The 21,957-nt window shown below is 52.5% G+C and overlaps 1 protein-coding gene across 3 annotated transcripts in view; it reads left to right on the forward strand.

Annotated features, from left to right (window-relative positions):
* Nucleotides 1-21,957, forward strand: part of DHX30 (DExH-box helicase 30) — a 32,224-nt gene that overhangs the window by 5,201 nt on the left and 5,066 nt on the right. The window contains exons 1-11 of one of the 3 annotated variants that reach the window (XM_066549836.1): nucleotides 2,117-2,279; nucleotides 8,844-8,974; nucleotides 10,972-11,082; nucleotides 12,994-13,349; nucleotides 14,051-14,177; nucleotides 15,167-15,316; nucleotides 15,797-15,949; nucleotides 16,714-17,535; nucleotides 18,642-18,720; nucleotides 19,561-19,665; nucleotides 20,666-20,841. In XM_066549836.1, coding sequence (XP_066405933.1) covers nucleotides 2,117-2,279; nucleotides 8,844-8,974; nucleotides 10,972-11,082; nucleotides 12,994-13,349; nucleotides 14,051-14,177; nucleotides 15,167-15,316; nucleotides 15,797-15,949; nucleotides 16,714-17,535; nucleotides 18,642-18,720; nucleotides 19,561-19,665; nucleotides 20,666-20,841 — 2,373 coding nt within the window. Of the gene's footprint in view, nucleotides 1-2,116; nucleotides 2,280-2,413; nucleotides 2,487-8,843; nucleotides 8,975-10,971; nucleotides 11,083-12,993; nucleotides 13,350-14,050; nucleotides 14,178-15,166; nucleotides 15,317-15,796; nucleotides 15,950-16,713; nucleotides 17,536-18,641; nucleotides 18,721-19,560; nucleotides 19,666-20,665; nucleotides 20,842-21,957 lie in introns of those variants that run through there. The other 2 variants (XM_066549846.1, XM_066549855.1) reach the window with 2 other exon arrangements.

Consider the following 21,957-nt stretch of genomic DNA (forward strand, 5'->3'; position numbering starts at 1 on the left):
AGCTTTTCCAGCCCCCTGCCCATGTGTTTCCAAGGTTTCCCAGCTTTTCCGGCCCCTGCCCGTGTGTTCCCAAGGTTTTCCAGCTTCCCTTTCCTTCCAGTCCTCCTTGAAGATTTGATTTCCAAACCACCTCAGTTTATTCCTAAATAAAATAGTAAAAATCACAGTAAAATAGTAAAAATAATAGTTTGTGCAACGTGCTGTCACAAGATTAACCCAGGATTAATTCCCTTCAGTGGGATGAGTTTTCCTTTTTAGTGGTCTGGGTGATCTTTGAATGATTTTTGAATGAACAATCAGTTTTGAATGATTTTTCCCATTTTAGTGGACCAATTCCGTAAAATTTGTAATCCAATGCCAGAATAACTTCAAGTCTTTAAAAAAAAACCTGGTATTTTTTTTGGTCATCTGGTGCTGATTCAAGATCTGGGTTTGTGTTTACATTTGGGGGGGGTTTGTTTGTTTGTGGGTTTTTTTGGTTGTTTTTTTTTTTTTAAGTAAAAGAACCTACAAAGACAAATCAGCAGCTAATTCAGAGGTTCTAAAAAGAGAATACAGGAGAAGGCAAACTTGGCGTAATAAGACTTTTTTTGAGTGTTCAACTGTTCTAAAGTTTTTTTTTAAATTTTTTCTTTTTTTTCTCTTTTTTCTTTTTTTTTTTCATTTTTTAGCTTGTTTTGTTTTTTCTTTTTTCCTTTTTCCTAAAGGGTTTTATTTTATAACTTTATTTTTCTTGAACCTCTTCTCCTGGAGCCAAGGCTTTGTAAAACTGAACTGTGCCATTGTATTAGTTAGTATTTTTTGCCTTATTGAAGATTATTTTAAGAATCAGAAAAAAACCCCAAAATCAAAACAAAAACATGTAAAAAAACCCCTTTTGCATCATGATGCTTTACCAGGCATTCATGTTAATTTTCACTTTACACACAAAATACTCAGTAATAAAGTCTTTGACATAAAAATGAGACCCTGGTTTAAAGAAATGCAAAACTTAATGGTAATCCCAATACAGCCAGGGCTGATACAGATTAATTGCTTAGGAAAAAAAAAATCAGATTTAAATAAATACTCCTGTAGGGTGGGAATTTCAACCAGCTCCACAGCCTTAAGAATTTTATACCTGAATTATTATATGAAATAATTCATGTAGAACTGAGTAACAGGAGGAGTTAGCTGGGAGAAGTGAGGAGGCGCTGATTTATTTCATGAAGATTCCAAGATTTTTATCAAAGGTTTTCATTTTAGATTGTATAGATTTAAGATTTGATAAATATTTAAGATTTTAAGTTCTTTAAAATATTTGAAGCTGATAAAGATTTTAATTTTTTCCATTTGTTTATCTCAAATATTAGCGAATAACGGGCTGCAGGAGCAGCTGGATTTTAGGGATACGGGAGGGTGCGACATGGCTCTGCGTGCTCCGGTGCTCCAGAGCCGCAATTCCCGGTGCTTTAGAGCCGCAATTCCCGATGTTCCCGGCCGGAATTCCCGATATTCCCCGGCCGCAATTCCCAGTGTTCCTGACTGGAATTCCCGATATTCCTCGACCCAATTCCCAGTGTTCCCGACTGGAATTCCCGATATTCCTCGACCCAATTCCCGGTGCTCCCGGCTGGAATTTCCGATATTCCCCTGCCGCAGTTCTCGGTGCTCCCGGCCGCAATTCCGGGGGCTCCAGGGCCGCAATTCCCGGTGCTCCAGAGCTGGAATTCCCGGTGTTCCCGGCCGCAATTCCCCCTGCTCCAGAGCCACAATTCCCGATATTCCGCGGCCGGAATTCCCGGTGTTCCCACGGCCACAATTCCCGGTGCTTTTATAGATTCTACCGGGAATACCTACTTTATTATTTATCTCTGTGTAGCCTCTGTTCTAAGTCAGCCGTCACAAGGCATCACTCCCACGGCCGCAATTCCCGGTGCTCCCCGGCTCTGGAGCCCTGGCAATGCCGCGGGCTCCGGCCACGGCCGGGACAGCAGCTCCCTGTCTTTCCCCCGTGCCTCTCCCCGCCCCGTGCCCGCTCCGTTCCCGCCGGGCCGGGCGCTCCCGGTCCTCCCGCCCGCCGGGGGGCGCTGCCGCCGCGGCCCCTGCGCTGCCCGCGGGCGCGGGGCGGCCCAAGATGGCGGCGCTGGGGCTGCTGCTGCAGGCGGCGGCGCCGCTGCGCCTGTGCCGCGGCCCCCGCGGGCCCTGCGCGGCTCCCCGCGGGCTCTGCTCGGCCCCGGGCGGGCCCGCCGAGCCCCGCCGGGACGAGGAGGACGAGGAGGAGCCTGAGGTGGCGCAGGGTGAGCGGCGGGCCCGGCCGGCGCTCGGGGCCCCGCGCGGCGTTCGCGCAGCGGAAGGGAGGGGCGAGCTCGGGCCCGCGGCGGGGCGGGGGAGCCGCCACATCCCTCCCTCCCTCCATCCATCCCTCCCACCCTCCCTCCCTTCTTCCCGCGGCTCCGCCGGGACCGGGATGCGCGGCCAGGGAGAGGAGCCGCCGAGCTGCGCAGGTACCGGGGGGCGCCGGGGGCACCGCGGAGCCGCTGCGGGGCCGCCCCCGCGGGCCTTTGTTGGCCGCAGTTGGGTTTCCCCGGTGATTCCCCTCAAGGTCGCCGAGCCGGGCCTGGGCGAAACTCCGGCCGCCTCCGGTGGCTGACGCGAGAGGAAAATCCCCGTGGAGCTGCGGCAGGAGAGCGGCTGGGCCGGGCGGGCCGTTAGGGCCGTTCCCCGCTCTCTGTGCGCGGCATCCCGCGGATCCGCCCGGGCAGCAGCCCTGGACAGCGGGAGCCCCGGGCTGGAGCCCCGGGCAGCTCCGCGGCACCGGGCCCGGTCCTGCAGCGGCCCCGGAGCCCGCCGGGGCTCACGGCTCTGGCCGCAGCCTGGAGGATTGTCCCGGTTGGATGTCAGGGCTGAGCGGGCCCCGGTGGGAAGGGTGAATGGCATCGGAGTTGTCGCTGCTGTAAAAGAATGTTTAAAACTCGCGTTCGGTGCCGTGTTTTGAGTCGCTTTTTGTTGGGTTATGGAGCGTGGAGAACACTTGGAGCTTGGAGGGATGCGAGTGGTTTTGTGCCAGAGGTTGTGACTTGAACCATTTTTCCTTACAATAGTCGCTGTTTTGGTTTCAGTTTTCTTTCGTGGGCTGCATTTTGGAAATTTGGAGTGTTATTATATTTGAACGTTTTCTTTTTTTTCTCAGCCCTCATGCTTCTGTGTTGGTTTTTTTTTTTTTTTTCCCCATGTTCCAGCATTATTAAAGTCATTATTTTCCTCAGTATTTTCTGGATTCTTTGAGTCTTGGTTCCATTTGTCTTTCAGAAGCTGCTGAGTTTTATCTTGGAGTTCAGAGTGGGATGGTCTTTTGGTTGTTGCATTCAAGCTGTTCAACAGAGCAAATTATCTGCCTGCTAAAGCAGCTACTGAACCACCCCAAATTATTGTTTAATGAGCTGCTTCAGGTGTTGCCTGAGAAAAGGAATAAACCAGGATTTTTTTTCTTTCCTCTTTTGTACTTTATCTCTCATCACTTTTTTCCAAAGTGTTTTCAGGCAGTCCCTGAGAACTTTTATTTTTGGTCTTTAGTTCACTCATCCTCCCAGTTTGTATGGAGGATTGACCATGGAAGGCTCTTGATCTTGAGATGGGAGTGTGGTAATGCTGGAATTGTTTCCAATAATAGATTTGTTTTGGATGAGCAAATAAAAGCCCTCAGGGTGTTGTGAACCTGCCCTACCTGTCCAGCTGCTCCTTGAACACGTGGAGATCATAAATGTCATTTGGAAAAGCTCTTTCTGAGGTGGGTTCTGAGCCCTCAGCTTGTGGGCTGATGTCTCATTAGCTGTCATCATTTGGCTGCTTTGTTATTAGCCTTGGATGCAAATATGGAAATCCACTGAGACCCAGGCCAGCTTCAAAAAGTCACTGTTAGATCCATGTTGTTATCTGAGGCTGCAGGGTTTTGGCTCACACAGTGGGGTTGGGGAGCTCAGTCACTTCCCCCTCGTTCCTGAGGCTGGTGTGCCCCTGCCCTTGGGTTTGCTCCAGGAACCCTCCTGTGTCACTGATTATAAATTTGTCCTGTAGAACTCAGCAGAATTTGGGCTGCAGCTCTGGATCCCTTCCCCTTTGTTCCTGAGGCTGGTGTGCCCCTGCCCTTGGGTTTGCTCCAGGAGCCCTCCTGTGTCACTGATTAAATTTGTCCTGTAGAACTCAGCAGAATTTGGGCTGGAGCTCTGGAGCAGGGCGGGTTCCTGAGCAGCCCCAGTGGCCCCAAGGGGGAGTTTGGCCACTGCTCCTCCTCAGCTGGTCCCACTTGCTTTTGGAGGAGCCTGCTCATTGTTCCCTGAGCTCTCCTTCAGCCAGGAGCTGCCCGTGGGGTTTATTCTGTGTGTGTTGAAAGGAGCCCTGGTCAGGATGGCTGGGGATGGTTTAAAACCCCCAAATTCCCCAAAAGCCATGCTTTGCTGTACTCTAAGCTAAGCTGCCAGGTGGAACCTTCTGTGTCTCCCTCCATCTCTGCCGTGGAACATGTCTGGGCTAATTCCTTGTGAAATGGATACTGTGGAGCCACAGGGCTTTTTTTCTTCCTTGGGGATTTTTGATGTCTTGGAAACACATTTGGATTTATTGCTTGAATTTATCCTATCTTGAGGACTTTTGTCTTTGACAGTTTGTCCTTGGTGCTCATTTGTTGCTTTTCCAGGGAGTAGAATTGGAGAGAAGAGAGACACTGATGGGTCTCCTCTGTCCTCCTTGAAGAAGACTTTGGGCTGTTTTGTTTGTGCTCTGGTACCTGAGTGTTTCCACTCCTCGGGTTTGGAGGAGGCTGGGCCACTCCAGCTGGGTGGTTTGTTGGTTTTGGGGTCTGCTCTTTGTGGTTTTCAGTGCAGCTTGGAATTATCCTGGACTTTCACAATCAAATTAAGCTAAAGCACTCACTGGCTTTGAGGAACTTTAATTAGTAAATTGGCTTCTTTGATAGCCCCACCCTGACTTGTCTGCTCTCCAAGACAGGCTTTTAATATTCCTTCCTGCTCTCAGGGCTGTGGTTTGGGTGTCGTGTGTGGCTGTTTGGGGAGTATTGGGTTGTGCTCCTTGTGCACACACGGACACAATTCCCACCCAGACATCCACCCTCAGCTGTGGCGGACCCGAGACACTCCTTGCTGCAAATCCCATTTGGCAGGGAAGGGAACATCCTGCAGATGCAGTTCTGCAGTTGGGGTTGTTTCAGTAAAAGCTCCAAGGGAGGGATGGCTTCCTGCAGGATGAGATCCTTTCAGCTCTGGAACTGGGGCAGGAACGGGCTGAAGGTGATCCAGCAGCCCTTGGCACAGTCAGAACGTGCTGCTGGATGGGGCAGTGTCAGCTGGGGAGAGAGCACTGCACCTTGCTGGGAATTCCAGGCCTGAGCTGTCACCACAACTGGGCTTTGTCAGTCAGAGATCCCATTCTCCCCTCTAGAGCAGATTAAATATTTACCCTGTTAAGTCTTCACCGAGGAATCGCCTCAGAATGTGAGAAACTGCCTCTGTCACAGGTAATTGCACTTGGGGGCATTATAAAAATGTGCTTCTTGCACCTCTTATCACAGAATGTCCCAGGTTATTGTTGTGAAAGAGGAAACAACTGGAAGCCAAATCACCAGGCTGGTGCTGGAGATTTGCTTTTTGCTTTTCTTTTTAATTAGTGAATTGAATGGTGCATTTGGGAGTCGTGTCACTGCTCCTCCCTCTGTTAGTCCCACCAATGTGGAATGGAATAGAACTGCAGAGTGCCAAAATCTTGGACACTTTTCCAGTTTTCCTGAGCAGGCCTAAGTCTGAATGTAGAGGAACTTGCTTCAGTAGATAGAAATAGCACATTTGCTGTATAATTACACAAAATTGGCTCATAGTTTTTCGTAAGGCTGAGACCATTTTCCTTCTCCCTTAGCCAATATATAGAAGGTAATTCATGGACAAATCATGCTCATAAATCAGAGTAATTCCTGCATTTCCCCTGGAGTTATCCAAGGCTACTGAAAGCATTTCTCAAGATCCAGGTGGTTCTTCTATGGTTTGCAAGAGGCAGTTTCAAAACTGAGTGTCACCAGTGCATGTTGTGTGCTGAGCTGTGGGCCAGGCTGCTGGGTTTTGCTGGGGAGGGTGATGGCATCAGCAATGGCTTTTTGTTCTCCCTAGCCAATGTCCAAGGCAGTGGCAGGCCTGCAGTGGCACAGCAGAGCTCTGCTCTCTCTGAACCTCCTGTGGTTTCCCACTTGTTTCCTTCCAGCTGGGCCCTCCTGGGACAGCATCATAGTGAGCAGCTTCCCAGAGAGCATCTCCTGCACTGCCTGTGGGACAGAGCCTCTCCTGAGCTCTCCTTGCCTGGAACATCTCAGGAAGCGTCCAAGGCCAGGCTGGATGGGCTTGGGGCAGCCTGGGATGGTGGAAGGTGCCCCTGCCCAGCTGTTAAATAAATGAATGGAAGATCTTCCAGGATCTTTCCAACCCACACCATTGTGGGTCTGTCTGCAGTTCCTGTGTTTGTTCATGGCAGTAACTCCAGAACCAGTTCCCAGCAGGCCATGGTGGCACATCTTGGTGCTGCTCAAGTGGGTGACTCTTGGCTCCTCGTTTCTCCTCGCCTTTGGTGGCTCCGTTGGAAATTCTGGTTTCTGATGGTACCAGTGATCTCTGAGCTGGCTTCTGATTCATTGCTGAAACTTACCCTGGATTCCTGCAGGGGATTTAGAGGCTCTCTGAAAGGGAATGCTCACCCCAGGGCGGTGTGCAGGGAGGTTACCGAGTCCTGGCTGGGTGTGTGGGATGAGGCTGAATGAGGAATGAGCTGTGCTTGCTCCTGCAGAGAAGAGATCCCATCCCTCTGTTCCCTTGTGCTGCTTTGGGTACCTGCAGGACTGTGCTGGCTGATTCACTTGTGAGCCCAGCACAAACGTGTGGGTTTCCTTTTCCTGCCTTAGCTTTCTGTGGGGTTAGGGCTGCAGATTGGCTCCCTGCACATCCTGCTTGGGAGTGCTGCAGCCTGGGAGAAGGGGCAGCTGCCCCTCTCCACTCCCTGTTTGTGAGCTGCAGGAACATCTGGAATTGTTATCACATTGGTCTCATCTCGCTGGACCTGCTGCTGCAAAAAAAGGCCCTTCCCAGTGCTGGCCATGGCAGTGGTGCAGGTGAGAGCAGCTGGAGCAGCTCCCTCACTGCCAAAGTTGAGGCTGGGACGGGAGGTGGGTGTGACATGGCTCTGTCTGGGGCAGTGGGACTTTGTTGTTGTTGTTGTTATTATTATTATTATTATTATTATTATTATTATTATTATTATTATTATTATTATTATTATTATTATTATTATTATTATTATTATTATTATTATCGAGTGATTTGCTGTGACCATGAACATCCCCTCCCTGCTGTACCCTGAGCAGCATTTCCCTGTGGGGCAGGGGCCAGTGTCCTCTGTCCTGCTGCCCCTGGGGCTGCTGTGTCCCCAAACACTGTTGGCAGACTTCTCTCCAGGAGGTTCTCTGGGCAGTTCAGAACTAAACCACATTCCCAGGCTCTAATCCAGCGTTCTCAGTCATTTCAGGAAGAAGTCCTCAGGCATTTTTGCATGTTCCTCTGCTGGTTGGATCTGATGTGTACCTTGTGAGACCCTGGATTTAACCCGTGGCTGGGGGGGGATGTTGCAAACACCCAAATTGTGCAAAGTTGTCACTGCTCAGTTGGGTTTTGATATCAAGGAGTGACAAACAGAGCTGGTGGGGAAACAGCACTGGCTCCATGCTGGTGACAGCAGCTGGACACGAGCCAGGGCAGGGATTGTCCCCTGTGCTGGCCCTGCTGAGGGACCCCCTGGAACCCTGGGGGCAGCTCTGGGCCCCTCCAGCAGGAGAGCCCTGGAGGGGCTGGAGTGAGTCCAGGGAATGGAGCTGGGCAGGGGCTGGAGAATCCCTGAGGGAGCTGGGCAGGGGCTGCAGAATCCCTGAGGGAGCTGGGCAGGGGCTGCAGAATTCCTGAGGGAGCTGGGCAGGGGCTGCAGAATCCCTGAGGGAGCTGGGCAGGGGCTGCAGAATTCCTGAGGGAGCCGGGCAGGGGCTGCAGAATTCCTGAGGGAGCCGGGCAGGGGCTGCAGAATCCCTGAGGGAGCTGGGCAGGGGCTGCAGAGTCCCTGAGGGAGCCGGGCAGGGGCTGCAGAGTCCCTGAGGGAGCTGGGCAGGGGCTGCAGAATCCCTGAGGGAGCTGGGCAGGGGCTGCAGAATCCCTGAGGGAGCTGGGCAGGGGCTGCAGAATCCCTGAGGGAGCTGGGCAGGGGCTGCAGAATCCCTGAGGGAGCCGGGCAGGGGCTGCAGAATCCCTGAGGGAGCTGGGCAGGGGCTCAGCCTGGAGCAAAGGAGGCTCAGGGGCCCTTGTGGCTCTGCACAGCTCCTGCCAGGAGGGCACAGCTGGGGGGGTCGGGCTCTGCTCCAGGGAACAGGGACAGGAGCAGAGGGAACGGCCTCAGGCTGGGCCAGGGCAGCTCAGGGTGGAAATTGGGAATTTCCCCATGGAGAGGGGGCTCAGGCCTTGGCACTGCCCAGGGAGGTTTGCAGTGCCCATCCCTGGAGGTGTCCCAGGAACACCTGGAGGTGGCACTCAGAGCTCTGGGCTGGGGACAAGGTGGGCATTGGGCGCAGGGTGGGTTTGATGATCCTGGAGGTCTCTCCCAACCTCAGGGATTTGGGAGCTCAGTGGTGTCTGGAGATGCTGCAGGTGAACCCTGGACCCTCTCTCTGTCCCTGTCCTCCCCTCTGAGCCAGTGCTGGAGCACACCTCTGGATGGGACTGCACAGCAATTGGGAGACATTTAATTCCTCTTCTTTTTTTTTGTTCCAGATTCCAGAGATTTGCTAAAGGAATTTCCACAGCCTAAAAACTTGCTCAACAGTGTGATTGGCCGAGCCCTGGGCATTTCCCATGCCAGGGACAAGCTGGTGTACATCCACACTAACGGGCCAAGGAAAAAGGTAATCCTTGCTGCTGGAAGGGTGGGACACAGAGAGTGGGAAGGGAGCCACAGAACTGCTAATCCTGGAAGTAACTTCCCAGAGAAAAACATAGGAGAGTTTTAATCCCACTTAAAAGTTGTGTGATAATCTTTCAAACAAGAAATATTCTCACTCCTTCCTATTTTTCCTGATCTTCATGTGCTTTAAAGGTGTATAAGGGCAGGTGCTATTCTTCTTTTTGTGTGGATATTTTTATTTTAAGTGACTTGCTGTATCTGGCCTTTCTCAGCAGAAAGACACATAGTCTGTGCTTAAAGGTATCCTACTACCTGAGAAAATTAAGATTTAAAAGCTGTATTTTAGCCCTTAGGACCCCTAGATTTGATTGTAAATTCCAGTAGAACAAATTCCGAAGCCTAAAATGTCCAATTGTGAGCAGAAAAGAGGAGTTTCTTTGCAATGGAGGGAGGCTTCTGATAGTACTTCAGAGCAGAATGAAATGCAGCCTCTCTGTTTGTTAAAAGAAGCAGAGGAATTCCAAGCAAACAGTTTGCCAGGTAGTTTGAGCTGTCACTGGGATGCCCGAGGCCCAAATCCAGGTGTGGGCTATGAACTGAGCAGGAATTCTTACCTAATGGTGCTCCATGGTCGAGGCTGTGCCTCCCCCTGTCACACCAGCTCTCATTCCAGAGCTGAAAGCCCTTTCCAGCTGAAGTTTAACTGTAACCTACATTCCAGGAAAAGACTCACTTCTGATGGCTTAACATTTTCCAATAACATTCTGTCTAAAATTTCCCAGACAGTTTTTATTGCCACATCCTTTTTAAGCATCCCTGGGTTTTAGGGGATACATTAGTAATGTTACTTCAGAGTTCTTCATTATTTGTGTTTGTTTTTCTTGCTCTTTCTCAAGCAGTAGTGCAGTTTCCCAACTTAAATTTTGGAAGACCGTAGCCAGTGCCTCATCCCTAAAATTTGGAGTACCCCAGGCAGTGCCTCATCACTTTAGTTTGTGTAATTGCTTCCCATTCTTGCCAGCACTTAAATAGATTAATGTGGAGAGTAACTTCAGATTAAAACAAAAAACTAAACCAGGAAAATTATAAAGGAGATACAGGAGCCTTGGGAAAGAAATGAGCGTTGACTCACAAAGAAAAAGCAACCCAGCAAATGTAGACAGAAGGACAGGTGGGAGCCTAGAGAGCTCTTGTTGGATGTGAACAGGGGTTTGTGAGCACCTGGCCTTCCTGAGACACCTTTTTTCCCAGCAGGTCTGTGCTTTCCAGGCTGTGCCTGAGGCAAAACCCATAGCAATTCCCTGCTGAGCCAGGTTGAGGGGCAGGAAGGCAGGCAGCCAGGTGCTGGGGAGTCAGGAGCCTGTGCTCCAGCCCTGGGGGATCCACTGCTGCCTTTCATCTGTGCTGCACAAGCAGGAGAGAATTCCCTGGGCCTTTCCCTCTTGGAGCCTTGTGGCATCTGCAGGGCTGGGAGCTGGGCGAGCTCTTGATTTGCAGCACTTCTTTGAAGAGGACCAAGTTCAGCTCTCAGCATTCTTTGTCTCTGCAGGTTTTTGGTGCTTCCTTGCAGGAGCTGTGCTGGGGCTGGGTTCTGCCAGTGTTGGGCTGGAGCTGGGTGCTCCTGTGCCCTGTGAGTGCTGGGGTGCCTGGGAGCTGAGGCAGTCCTGTGCTGCTTCCATCACAGGGAGGAAGCAGCTGGGAAGATTTCCTGGCTGTTGCAGCTGGAAGGGGTTGGAGAGGGGATCTGCTCCAGGGCAGAGATGGTTGGTTCCCCTGAAGGGACCAACACAGCACTATGTTCAGTGCTCTTCTGCATTTCTCCTCTTTGCCTGGAGTGCAGAGATGGTTGGTTCCCCTGAAGGGACCAAGGCAGCGCTTTGTTCAGTGCTCTTCTGCATTTCTCCTCTTTGCCTGGAGTGCAGAGATGGATGGAGTGGGTGTGCTCTGCTGGAGGGGAGAGCTTGCCCAGCTCACCCTGTGGCTCTCCTTGCCTTTCAGAAAGTCACTCTCCATATAAAGTGGCCCAAGAATGTGGAAGTGGAGGGCTATGGGACCAAGAAGATCGACGCGGAGCGGCAGGCGGCGGCTGCAGCGTGCCAGCTCTTCAAGGTGGGCTCTGCTGCTGCTCAGCTGGCCAGGCTCACCCTGCCCTGTGCAGCCAGCCTGGCCTGCTGTGGGAGCTCCTTCTTCTTGCCTGTGCACTCCCTTAGGGGGCCTCTCTGGTACTCAGGGGTAGATGGTCAAGACCTGAGTCTGAATCCATTTGAGCTTAAAATCCCACTTGCTCCAGGTAGTCCTGGTCCTTGTTCCTTTTGTCCTGGACCTTAATCAGCTCCTTAGCCTCTGCAGTGAATAGAGTTTCCCTCAGGTGGGTTTGCTGGTCACTAACTCCCACTCCTGCCAGTGCAGCTGGGTGTGTGTGCAGTTGTAGGACCTTCAGAGCCTCCTGTTTCCTCTTCATCAAAGCCAGTGTGACAATTACATGTAGTAATTTACTATTACTCTACAGTTATGCTTTGTTTGGCACTTATTTATGGCTGGAAATGGGTGTGTGCAGCCACTATCAAACAGGCCCAGTAAAACTATAAAGGTCACTCTTGAAGCAGTTTTATAGCTGAGAAAAAGATGCAGTTTTATCTCCAGCTCTGCCCCGGTGGTTCTGTGTTACCTTGAGCAAGTGAGACTGATTTTGGAGTTCCCTGTTAATCTGTTCAGTGGGAACAGGCATATCTCTGTGCTCAGGAGAAGATACTGTGGATGCTCTGGCAGTGAGACGGCTTTTGATTTGCTTGTAGATCAGGATGCTCTTTAAGGAAGTAGCCAGCCTTCAGAAATTAAGGAGGGCAGTGTGAAAACTCAGCTTCTTCAGCTGCTTAAGCTGATCCTCTAATTCTGTGATCAGCAAAACTTGCCTCGCTCACTGACTTAATTCCACCTCACTCAGTCAGCATTCACTGGGAATATATCCTGGTTTTATCCTCTCTAGTCCAGTTCCCTGCTTTCTTTGAGACCCTGGAAGTTTTCAAAGGAAGGAAAATACCCTACTGATGTATTTTCCCCAAATTTTGGAAATGGCTGAAGTGCATTTTAGAACTTATACCAAAACCCAACCGTGTGAAACCACAGATTGAATATGCAAAGCTTTCTTTGCCAGCTAAACTGGATCCTGGCTGAAGACCCTTGAGATGGGAGGCCTTGTGTGATCACAGCTATAGAAAGAGCTACAAATGCTACCTAAAAAGTCATCAGTTCAAGAAAATTAGTAATGTCTAATTAGTGCAGAGAGTGAATAGAGAGACTTTGAATAGAATAGTGAGCCAGGTGAAATTTGGTGTCTTAGGCACTCCCACAGTACAAAATAATACAGCTTTTTCTAATACAGGGTCATTAAGGCCATTAAATGGCCTACAGCTGTAACTTTTAATTTATTAAAATTAAAGCTAGAACTTATTGCAGCAGTCTGGTAATTTTGAAATGGTGTGTGCTGCACTCTGAATATGTCTGGAGCTTCCTGCAAGATTCAGTCCTGAATGGTGATGGTAGAAGAGTTTTTAATTACTGCAGGCTTGCTCCAGAACCTGACAGGTCAGGGACATTTTCCTGCTGCTTGCATAATTAACTGTTCCTGGGAAATGGAAGGGGATAAACCATTCCCTGAATTCTCACCCTGTATTATCCCAGATTATGCTAGTTCACACTAGCCTTCCCAAAAAGATGCATTTCCTGCTCCGAGGGTGCTTTCAAAACTTGAGGGTGATAAATATAGCCAAGAGTTTGGTGGGCCAGGGTTTACTGGGGTTTTACATTCTAAGGAGCTGTGTGGGGCTGAGAGCCATAGCCTGGGAAGGGAGGGAGGGCAGGGATTCCCCCTGGGACACAGCAGTGGTGGGGGAAGTTCAGATCTCCTGCAGGTGCCTTTCCTCGCTCTGTCTTTGCTGGGGAAGGAGGGGCCGCCCCTGCCCCTGCCCCTTCCCCAGCAGGGCGTGGCTCGGTCCCCAGAGCTGCCCTGTCTCTCTGCAGGGCTGGGGCTTGCTGGGCCCTCGGAACGAGCTCTTTGACGCCGCCAAGTACCGGCTGCTGGCCGAGCAGCTGGGCTGTCCCGACGAGCGCTGGTGCTCCGAGGGCAAGTGGCGCTCCAAGTCCGGGCCCTCCCTCGCCGACCTGTCCACCTGCTGGCGCCGCATGGAGCCCGACGACGCCATCCAGCCCATGGAGCAGGGCAGGATGCCCAAAGCCATGAGGAGGGAGGAGCTGGAGGAAGGGGAGCTGGAGGAGGGGGAGCTGGAGGAGGGGGAGCTGGAGGAGGAGGCCATCGATGTCTCGGACTACCTGCCCATGGCGCACCAGGACGCCCGCACCCCCGGCAGAGATGCCAGGTGGGTCTGCCTGGGAATGCTGAGCCAGGGCCGGGGGAAGGGAGGGTTTTCCTGTGGCTGGGGAGGGCTGGAGATGGGCCAGAGGAATAGTGGGGCAGCCTGGTCTGGTACCTGGCTGCCGTCCGGGGAATGCACAGACTTGTTCCCTGCAGTTCTGCCCTCTGGAGACGCTGCTGCCAGTCTTGTTACCTGCCTGATTCTTCTGTGCCTCAAGACATGTCCATCCCCAGAAGTGGTGCATGTGCACTTACACCAGGTTTTGACCACCCTGGTTTTAAGGTTCAGTCTGTTCCCTTCCATCCCCCATAGCTGCCTGCTTGACTTTATAAGCGCAGATCTTGGATTTTTAATAGGCAGCAGGAGCAAGATCTGTAAGAGATGTAGGTGATGGTGGTTATTTCTATGACGTGTTTTTTAAATACAGAATTATTTATTAATTAAATCTGTTTCAATCTGTTATTGCCATCTGGTTTGTAGCCTTGGTGTAAGAGGGTTTGATCCCTCTGCAGTAGGTGCCTTTATTGGGCTGGGTGGTTGTGACTGACAGATTTTAGTACCAAGGGACAGCAGGACTCTGCCCATGACCAGAATTACCTGGGCTTTAACAGAATAGTTTCAGAGCTCAGTAGCACTCGTGGAGTGAGGCAGGTCTGAGCACAAGTGGGCACTTTTATATCCAACTCTGCTCTTGTCCCATGCAGCCGAGGAGGGAGTTCCATTGAAATGACAGATGACAACACTGCCATCCGTGCCCTGACACAGTTCCCACTTCCCAAAAACCTCCTGGCCCAAGTGATTCAGATTGCAACCTCTTCCTCCACAGTCAAGGTAAGGTGCTGTCTGACCCCTGCCAGGGAAAAAACTCAGGGGCTCCAACTGGAATCACTTTGGGTGCTTTCTTTGGGAAACAGACCTGGGGAGAGGAGGGAGGTTAAAACTAGGCCTAGAGAAATCAGTGTGAACAGCAAAGGAAAGACTTCGTGGTGAGAGCTGAGGGAATGTCTTAACAGAACTATGAGGAATGTTGCTCCTGAGGCCAGGGCAGTGGAGGAGCTGCTATCTGAATGAAGGAGGTATTTTCTAAGGTTTCCTTTCCCCATATACCTGCAACAAGCACAAGTTTGTGTTGCTGGGAGCGATGTGTAACTTCCGTGCTGATAGAATCTTTCCACAGCTCCATTCTTGCCCGTATCCAGTGATCCTCCTTCCCAGGATGTGTCACCCACCTCCCAGGGCTCGTGTGCTCAGCAGAAAGGAGCTGAGCTCCACCCTGAGGCTCTCAGGATGTTCCCCAGTTGTCTGCTCTCACTTTGGCTTAGACAGCACCTTGTGAGCTGGGGGGTGGAGTTCAGTGCAGTAACCTTCTTCTAGTGTTCCATTAAAAAAATTCAACAAAATCTGACAAATCCAGCAAAAAAACCCACGGTGAAAGGTCAGAGGGGCCACACAAGGATGGCTGAGGTCACAGGGTTGGTTCAGCTGGAGCAGAGCAGACTGAGGGCAGAGCTCAGCAGGGGCTGCAGCTCCTCCTGAGGGGCAGCTCCAATCTCTGCTGCCTGTGCCAGGGACAGGACTCAGGGAACAGCTGGAGCTGGGCCAGGTTTAGGTGGGAGATCAGGGAAAGGTTCTTCCCCAGAGGGTGCTGGCACTGCCCAGGCTCCCCAGGGAACGGGCACAGCCCCGAGGCTGCCAGAGCTCCAGGAGCGTTTGAGCACCGCTCCCAGGCACAGGTGGGGTTGTTGGGGTGTCTGTGCAGGGCCAGGGCAGGGCTGGCTGGTCCCTGCTGTCCCACAGAGCCCCTGCTGTCGTCCCTGCAGGAGTACATGCAGTTCCGCACGGTGGGCACCAAGACCAAGATCTGCAAGCTGACGCTGCGCTGGCCCTGCCCCATGACCTTTGCTGCCAAGGGCCGGCGCAAGGTGGAGGCCGAGAACAAGGCAGCAGCTCTGGCCTGCCAGAAGCTGAAGGTGAGTGCCCCTGGCTGCTGCATCGCCTGGGATGTGCCTCTGGACACAGGCTCCTTCTGCCTCACTCACTAGCTTTGAGCCTGCCAGGGGATGCTGGAAACATCCTGAGCTTTGACTTGTGTAATGAGCTCATGCTTAATGAACATCTATTTCCAAACCTTGGGATTCACAGCATGCCAGAACCACAGCAAGGGACTCAACAAGGGGGTTTTGCAGTCATGGCTGCAGTTCCTCTGATGGGTCTGCTTGAGACATTGCAGGTGTAGTATCAGGACAGGTGGTTGGTTCTGGTGTGTCTGGTTCTCCAGAGCTAGAGTGGGATCACGTCTGGTTTCTTGCTGTGGCAAGAAAAGCAGGAATTGGTGGGTTTGGGATGGTAAGGAGTTGGCTTATCCAAGCATGGGATCTAAGTGCTCTGTATCCCAGCCCTCAGTGTGAGCAGCCTCCGACCTGATGGTGTTGTTTGCCTGTTCTCTGCAGAGCCTTGGCCTGGTGGACAAGAACAACAACCCCCTGAGCCATGCCATGTACAACATGACTTCCCTGAGGGAGCTGGGTGAGAACCAGAGGAAGCCCTGCCACATCAAAGTCCCTGAGGCCACCCTGCGCAAGATCGAGAACTACCTGAACCATGTAAGGCTCAGCCCCCCGAGGATCCCCTAGGCCTGATCCCTTCTCACTTCAGGAATTGGATGTGGTTGAAAGCTTCCTGTCAGAATGTTGAGGGAATTCATGGTTTCATTGTTGCCACAAAACCTGATCACTCTCTGCTGCCCTTTGGGGAAGGAAGACCCTTTCTGGGCAGTGGCCTTCCCTTTTGGAAGACTGGGATTCTTAAGGTTGAATCCAAAAGATGTGATTGATTAAAAGTTCTGCAACTTTTAATCCCATGAACACCTGGGCCAATGCTTTGATTTGTGTTCTAGACAATTCCTGACATCTTGCTCCTTGTAGTTCTTCCTGTGGGATGTGGGACTTCAGTTTTTTCTTTTGCCAAGATGGAATATTTCTGGCTTAGCCAAAAGCTTGTGTTTTGCATAAGTTATGTGTCTGGGTGGTGGTGTAACTTGATAGTTTCCAAGAGTTGTCTTTGAGGGGCTGTTGCATTGCAGAGCTGAAGTTACTGGTCTGTGCCTGTCAGTTCAGGCAGCAGCACAAATGCCCCTCCTAAAATAGGGAATGCAGCAAGGAGCACACGGGGGGCTGCCCAAATTAGTTCTCACTTTAAATAACCTCAGTTCAGAGCAAGACTGAGTTACCTAAGATCTGAGGAGACCTTGGCACAGCCTTGGCCAAGCCAGACTGGCTGAGTCTGTTCCAGGCACTTGTTCCTTTCTGTCCTTCTCAGGACCGGCACTAACCTTGCTGTCCTTGCCTGCTTCCTCCCTCTCCCCCAGTACCCCGTGGACATCAGGGAGTCCAGGCCCCGCATTGCCGACGACATGATGAACCTGACCAAGGAATCTGGTGCCATCAGCGACGCCATCACGGGGAAGACCTACATCCCCATGCTGGAAGCAGAGGAAGTGCGCCTTAGCCAGAACCTGCTGGCCCTCTGGAAAAGGAGAGGAGCCTCCTGGCAGGAGAGCCACCCGCTGCCAGTAGACCCTCACAAGGACACCATCCTGTCAGCCATCGAGCAGAACCCCGTGGTGGTGATCGCGGGAGACACGGGCTGCGGGAAGACCACGCGGATCCCGCAGCTGCTGCTGGAGCACTACATCCTGGAGGGCCGCGGCGCGCGCTGCAACGTGGTCATCACCCAGCCCCGCCGCATCAGCGCCATCTCGGTGGCCCAGCGCGTGGCGCAGGAGCTGGGGCCCAACATGAGGAAGAACGTGGGCTACCAGGTGCGGCTGGAGAGCAAGCCCCCCGCCCGGGGAGGGGCCCTGCTCTTCTGCACCGTGGGCATCCTGCTCAGGAAGCTGCAGGGCAACCCCAGCCTGGAGGGCGTCAGCCACGTGGTGGTGGACGAGGTGCACGAGCGGGACGTGAACACGGATTTCCTGCTCATCCTGCTCAAAGGCATCCAGAAGCTGAACCCCGACCTGCGCCTGGTGCTCATGAGCGCCACGGGGGACAACCAGCGCTTCTCGCACTACTTTGGGGATTGCCCCGTGGTCAAGGTGCCCGGCTTCATGTACCCGGTGAAGGAATACTACCTGGAGGAGATCCTGGCCAAGCTGGGCCGGCACCGGCACCGGCACTACGAGATCAAGGTGGGTGTGCAGCGAGGGGGGAGCTGTCCCCATGGATGGGGCACTGCCTTCTGGCCTGTCAGCAGGGGGACAGCTCGGGCCTGGCACTGCTCCTGCTTCCCCCTGGCTTAGCTTTACCTCCATGCCAGTCCTCAGGGGGTGAAGTCAGCTTCGTAGAACCCCAGAGTATTTTGCTTAAATTATGCATAAAGATGACTTTGCATTGGGGTCAAGTTGCTTTTGTCTCCCTGTAATGGGAAGTTTGATGTTTGAGTAGGCTGAGAGCTCATTGCTGTGTGTACACAGACACAGAGTTGAATGTTTGCACACCCTAGGCAAGCCTGGCCCAGCACTGGGATGGTTGTGGCTTCCAGCACTGTTACCTCAGTGCTCACCATCCTGCATGACTGAATTCCCTGATTGCTGCTTTCTGCAGCTGGTCTGACCCTCTGGAAAATGCCCTCCAGACGTGTGCAGTGCTCTGGGTAATCCTACACCAGTGGTGGGTCATGGAGTCACACAGTCAGAGGTTGGCCAGCGTCTCCAGACGTTTTCTTGTCCAACCAGCTGGTCTGGAGTTTGTTAGCCCATTTTTCCAGCCTGGAGAGATCCCTCCCTGTGGCTGAGCAAGTGTCTGGAGTATCAGCCACTTCTCCCAGTCCTAGATCATCAGCAAACTTGCTTGGGGTATCCCCTTGCCTCCAGGGCATTCTTCCTGCTTCTGTTGTGGCAGGGATTTTATCTGAGCTTTAATAGTCTGTTCCAAATTCCTGAGAGCTACAGAAGCTCCTGCTCGGAGCCTGATGGATTTGAACTCCCAGGTGCATGTGGCAGGTTTGTCCACAAAAATCTCGTGGCAATTCTGTTACTTGTGAGGTGCTGTTCAGGGGAGGTGCACAGATCTGGACATTGGGAAGGGACTGTGCATTCCCTCTGCACAGCAGGGAAACTGGCAGCACTTGTGACCAGAGCAGGCTCCAGATGGAGCCCAGAGCAGACTCCTGGCTCCAAGTCCTGGGCAGACTGTCCAGTGAGGTGTTTGCTGCCTGCAGAGGGTGCTTTGAGTGCCCCTGTGCTGTGCTGACACCCCCTGAGCCCCCTGTCCTGTCCTGTCCTGTCCTTCCCAGCAATCCGACGATGAGTGTGTCCTGGACCTTGACCTGATCACCGACCTCGTGCTGCAGATCGATGCCCATGGAGAGCCAGGTGGGTCCTGCCTTGCCCTGAGCTCTTCCTCTGCTGGGGGGATGGGAAGGGAGCCCCTCCAGAGCCTTTGCAGAGGCACCACAACGTGAGTCTCTAGCTAAGACAGGGTTATAGGAAATGAGGGCAACCCCGCCAAAGGGAGTAATGGTGAGGAGGACTTAATTATTGATATCAGAAGCTTAATTAATTACTATATTCTATTAAATATTCTATTAAATATTCTATTAAATATTATATTATATTATACTGAATCTGTGTAAGTATTTAACTCTACTGACTAGAATTTTGTGACTGTCTCGTGACTGACAGTCTGGACATGCACTTGGCCCTGATAGGCCAAGGAAACAAAACACTAGCTTATCACTTTGGGTAAACAGTCCCTATATTGCATTCTGCTTTGGCACAACACAGGTGCAGCAAATGAGATAAGAATTGGTTTCTCTTTCTCTGAAGTTCCTCGCTGTGATTCCTAGAAAATATCCTTAAGAAGTTGTGCCTTGCTTTTCTCTGTAAAGAGAAATGTTGGACAGGGTTGGACTCCTCAGTGTCCTGGGCAGCTGTTCCAAGCTGTGCTCCAGCACTGGGAGCCTTGTGCTGCATAATTACCTTTTGTATTGGAGCCCATCCCTGTCAAATACCCTTGCCTGGACATGATGTGTTTGGGGAAGAGGCAGGACTCTCAGGTGACTTCAAGAGATTTAAATGTTTCAAAGCTCATGGGTATTCACTGTCAAACTCCAGGTAGCCTGGTAACTTTCTGCCCTGGAAATGTGTGTCTCCAGCTGGGGAAGAGCACTTGGATTTAGAGGCTGTGTGTTCTTAGCTGCTGGTGTGTTGCAGGTGGGATCCTGTGCTTCCTCCCTGGCTGGCAGGAGATCAAAGGGGTGCAGCAGCGGCTGCTGGAGATGCTGGGCTCGCAGAACAGCCGCTACCTCGTCTTGCCAGGTGAGAGGGCAGGGCCAGCCCCTTCTTCCCAGGATTCGGGAGAATCTGGGGCAGTTGGCTTGGTGTGCCCCTTCAGCTTTGCTCTGCTACAGAGCTGGTGAGCTTTGATGTCCCAGCTGTGTAATGGTGTGTGGTAAGTGTGAGTAACTCCTCCTAGCAGAGGCTGAGTAACTCCTCTGTGTGATCAAAGAGAGTGGCTTCCCATTTGCTTCCAGCAATTTGGAATTAGGCAAGGGGAAAGCAGCTCAGTTCTGCACTGCTGTAGCTGCACGCTGAGCCTGCCCAGAAAAGATCTCAGGACCTGCTCCGTGGGATGCAGGTGGACTCTGGAGCTCAGCTTTGATCAGTGAATTTAACATTCCTTGCCCCAGGAGGAAATTTACAACAAAAGCCAGCTTTGCTCTGCAAAGCTCTTAAGGGTTTTGGCATTTTTTGTTTGGTTTTGAGCAGCTCTGCCTATTCAGTGTCAAACCAGGCCAGGGAGGAGCAGAGCTTTGAGCAGCTGGGCTGTTAATGAGTGCAGGTGTAGTTTGGTGGAAGGTGCCTGCTCCCCTCTGCCCCACTGTGCTCTGCCAGGAGTTCCTGTGTGGTGCTGAGCTGTAGCAAAGAAAGCTGGGATACAGGACAGCCATGGGCCCTCCATGAGAACCACTTCTGACAGAAGGCCCACGTGGCAGTGAGAATCCCTGCCCCAAGGGACTTGTAAGGAGGGGCAGCTGCAGAACTGGACTGTGGGAGGGAGTGGGATTTCTGCCAGGGATATTCCTGGGGTGCCACCAGGCTCTGTGACAGGAGGTGAGCAGAGCTCCTGCTGCTGCTGAGCCACAGGGTGAAACAACTGAAATGAGCCCTTCCCAAATGACTTGTGGGAGATTTTTCCCAGGGTCTGGCTGGCAGAGAGCTGCTGGCTGTGCCCAGTGGCAGCTGGTGTCCCCATTTCTGCGAGAGGTGACAAGGGAAAGCTCAGCTGGGCGGGTCTGACTCTGGTTTGGTTTCCCAGTGCACTCCAACATCCCCATGATGGACCAGCAGAACATCTTCCAGAGGCCTCCACCAGGTGTCAGGAAGATCGTCCTGGCCACCAACATCGCGGAGACCTCCATCACCATCAACGACATCGTGCACGTGGTGGACAGCGGCACGCACAAGGAGGAGCGCTACGACCTCAAGACCAAGGTACTGCTGCCGTGTGCCTCTGACTCGCTTGGGACACTCTGGGGCACAGGGCTGTGGTCAGAGGAGTGTTTGAGGTGCCATTAATGGCATGATGGAGCTGCTTCCATTCGGCCCCTGGGGCACAGGCGTTGTGTTGTTTGAGGAGAGTGTTTGACTCCTCGTCAGTGTTCGCTGTGTCCCAGCTCTGGGCTGGGCTCCACATCAAATTCTGAGTTTTTTCCAACAAATTTTAGGCAAATCCTACCTCCTTCCCAACTCTGTTTCACCACAGAACACTGGTAGCTTCTCTGCTTTCAGCCTTTTTCTATGATTTCATCAAAAACCTCCTGCTGTCCCTCGCAGGGCAGCCCTGACCTGTTAGATCCTGCTCCTGTTTGCAGCTCTCCTGGCCCAGTCCCTGTTCCTCAGCTTTCCAAGGGGGATCTGCTGCCCCCAGGCCCATTCCTGGCATTGCTGGGCCCTGAGCCTGGGAAGGCTCTTGTTTGTGCACCTTTGCAACAAGGTGAAGGCAACTGTGCTGCTGTTGCTGTTGGGAAAAGGAATTGTGGCACCATCCCTCTGCCCCATTCTAGAACATCATCTCCCAGGGCCGTTCACACCTTGGAGCAGTTCTGGTTTAAACCCAGCCCTTTGGTATTTGCCCAGTTTTATCCCAGTTCAGCATGCAGACCCCGAGGCAGGGCAGGGCTGGGATGGGGAGCTCTGGGATGGGACAGGGACAGGTGTCCAGTAGGTGGCATCTGGGTCCCATCCATGCAGCCCAGAGCTGCTGTTGGACAGAGACCGGCACTGCACGAGGCAGGAGAGTGGGAAAGGCTTCCCTGGCCCTTTGGGACCATTCATCACTCGTGAGAGTCTGAGTCCTCTTGGCTGGGTGGAAAGATAGCAAAGGGAGGGATTTTGGGTATGGGCTTGGAATGACAGGACAAGAGGGAATGGCTTCCACTGCCAGAGGGCAGGGTTAGATGGGATACTGGGAAGGAATCCTTGGCTGTGAGGGTGGGGAGGGGCTGGAATGGATTTTCCAGAGCAGCTGTGGCTGCCCCTGCATCCCTGGCAGTGTCCCAGGCCAGGCTGGACAGGGCTGGGAGCAGCCTGGGACAGTGGGAGGTGTCC

This window comes from Molothrus aeneus, chromosome 1, assembly GCF_037042795.1.
Source record: "Molothrus aeneus isolate 106 chromosome 1, BPBGC_Maene_1.0, whole genome shotgun sequence".
NCBI lineage: Eukaryota > Metazoa > Chordata > Aves > Passeriformes > Icteridae > Molothrus > Molothrus aeneus.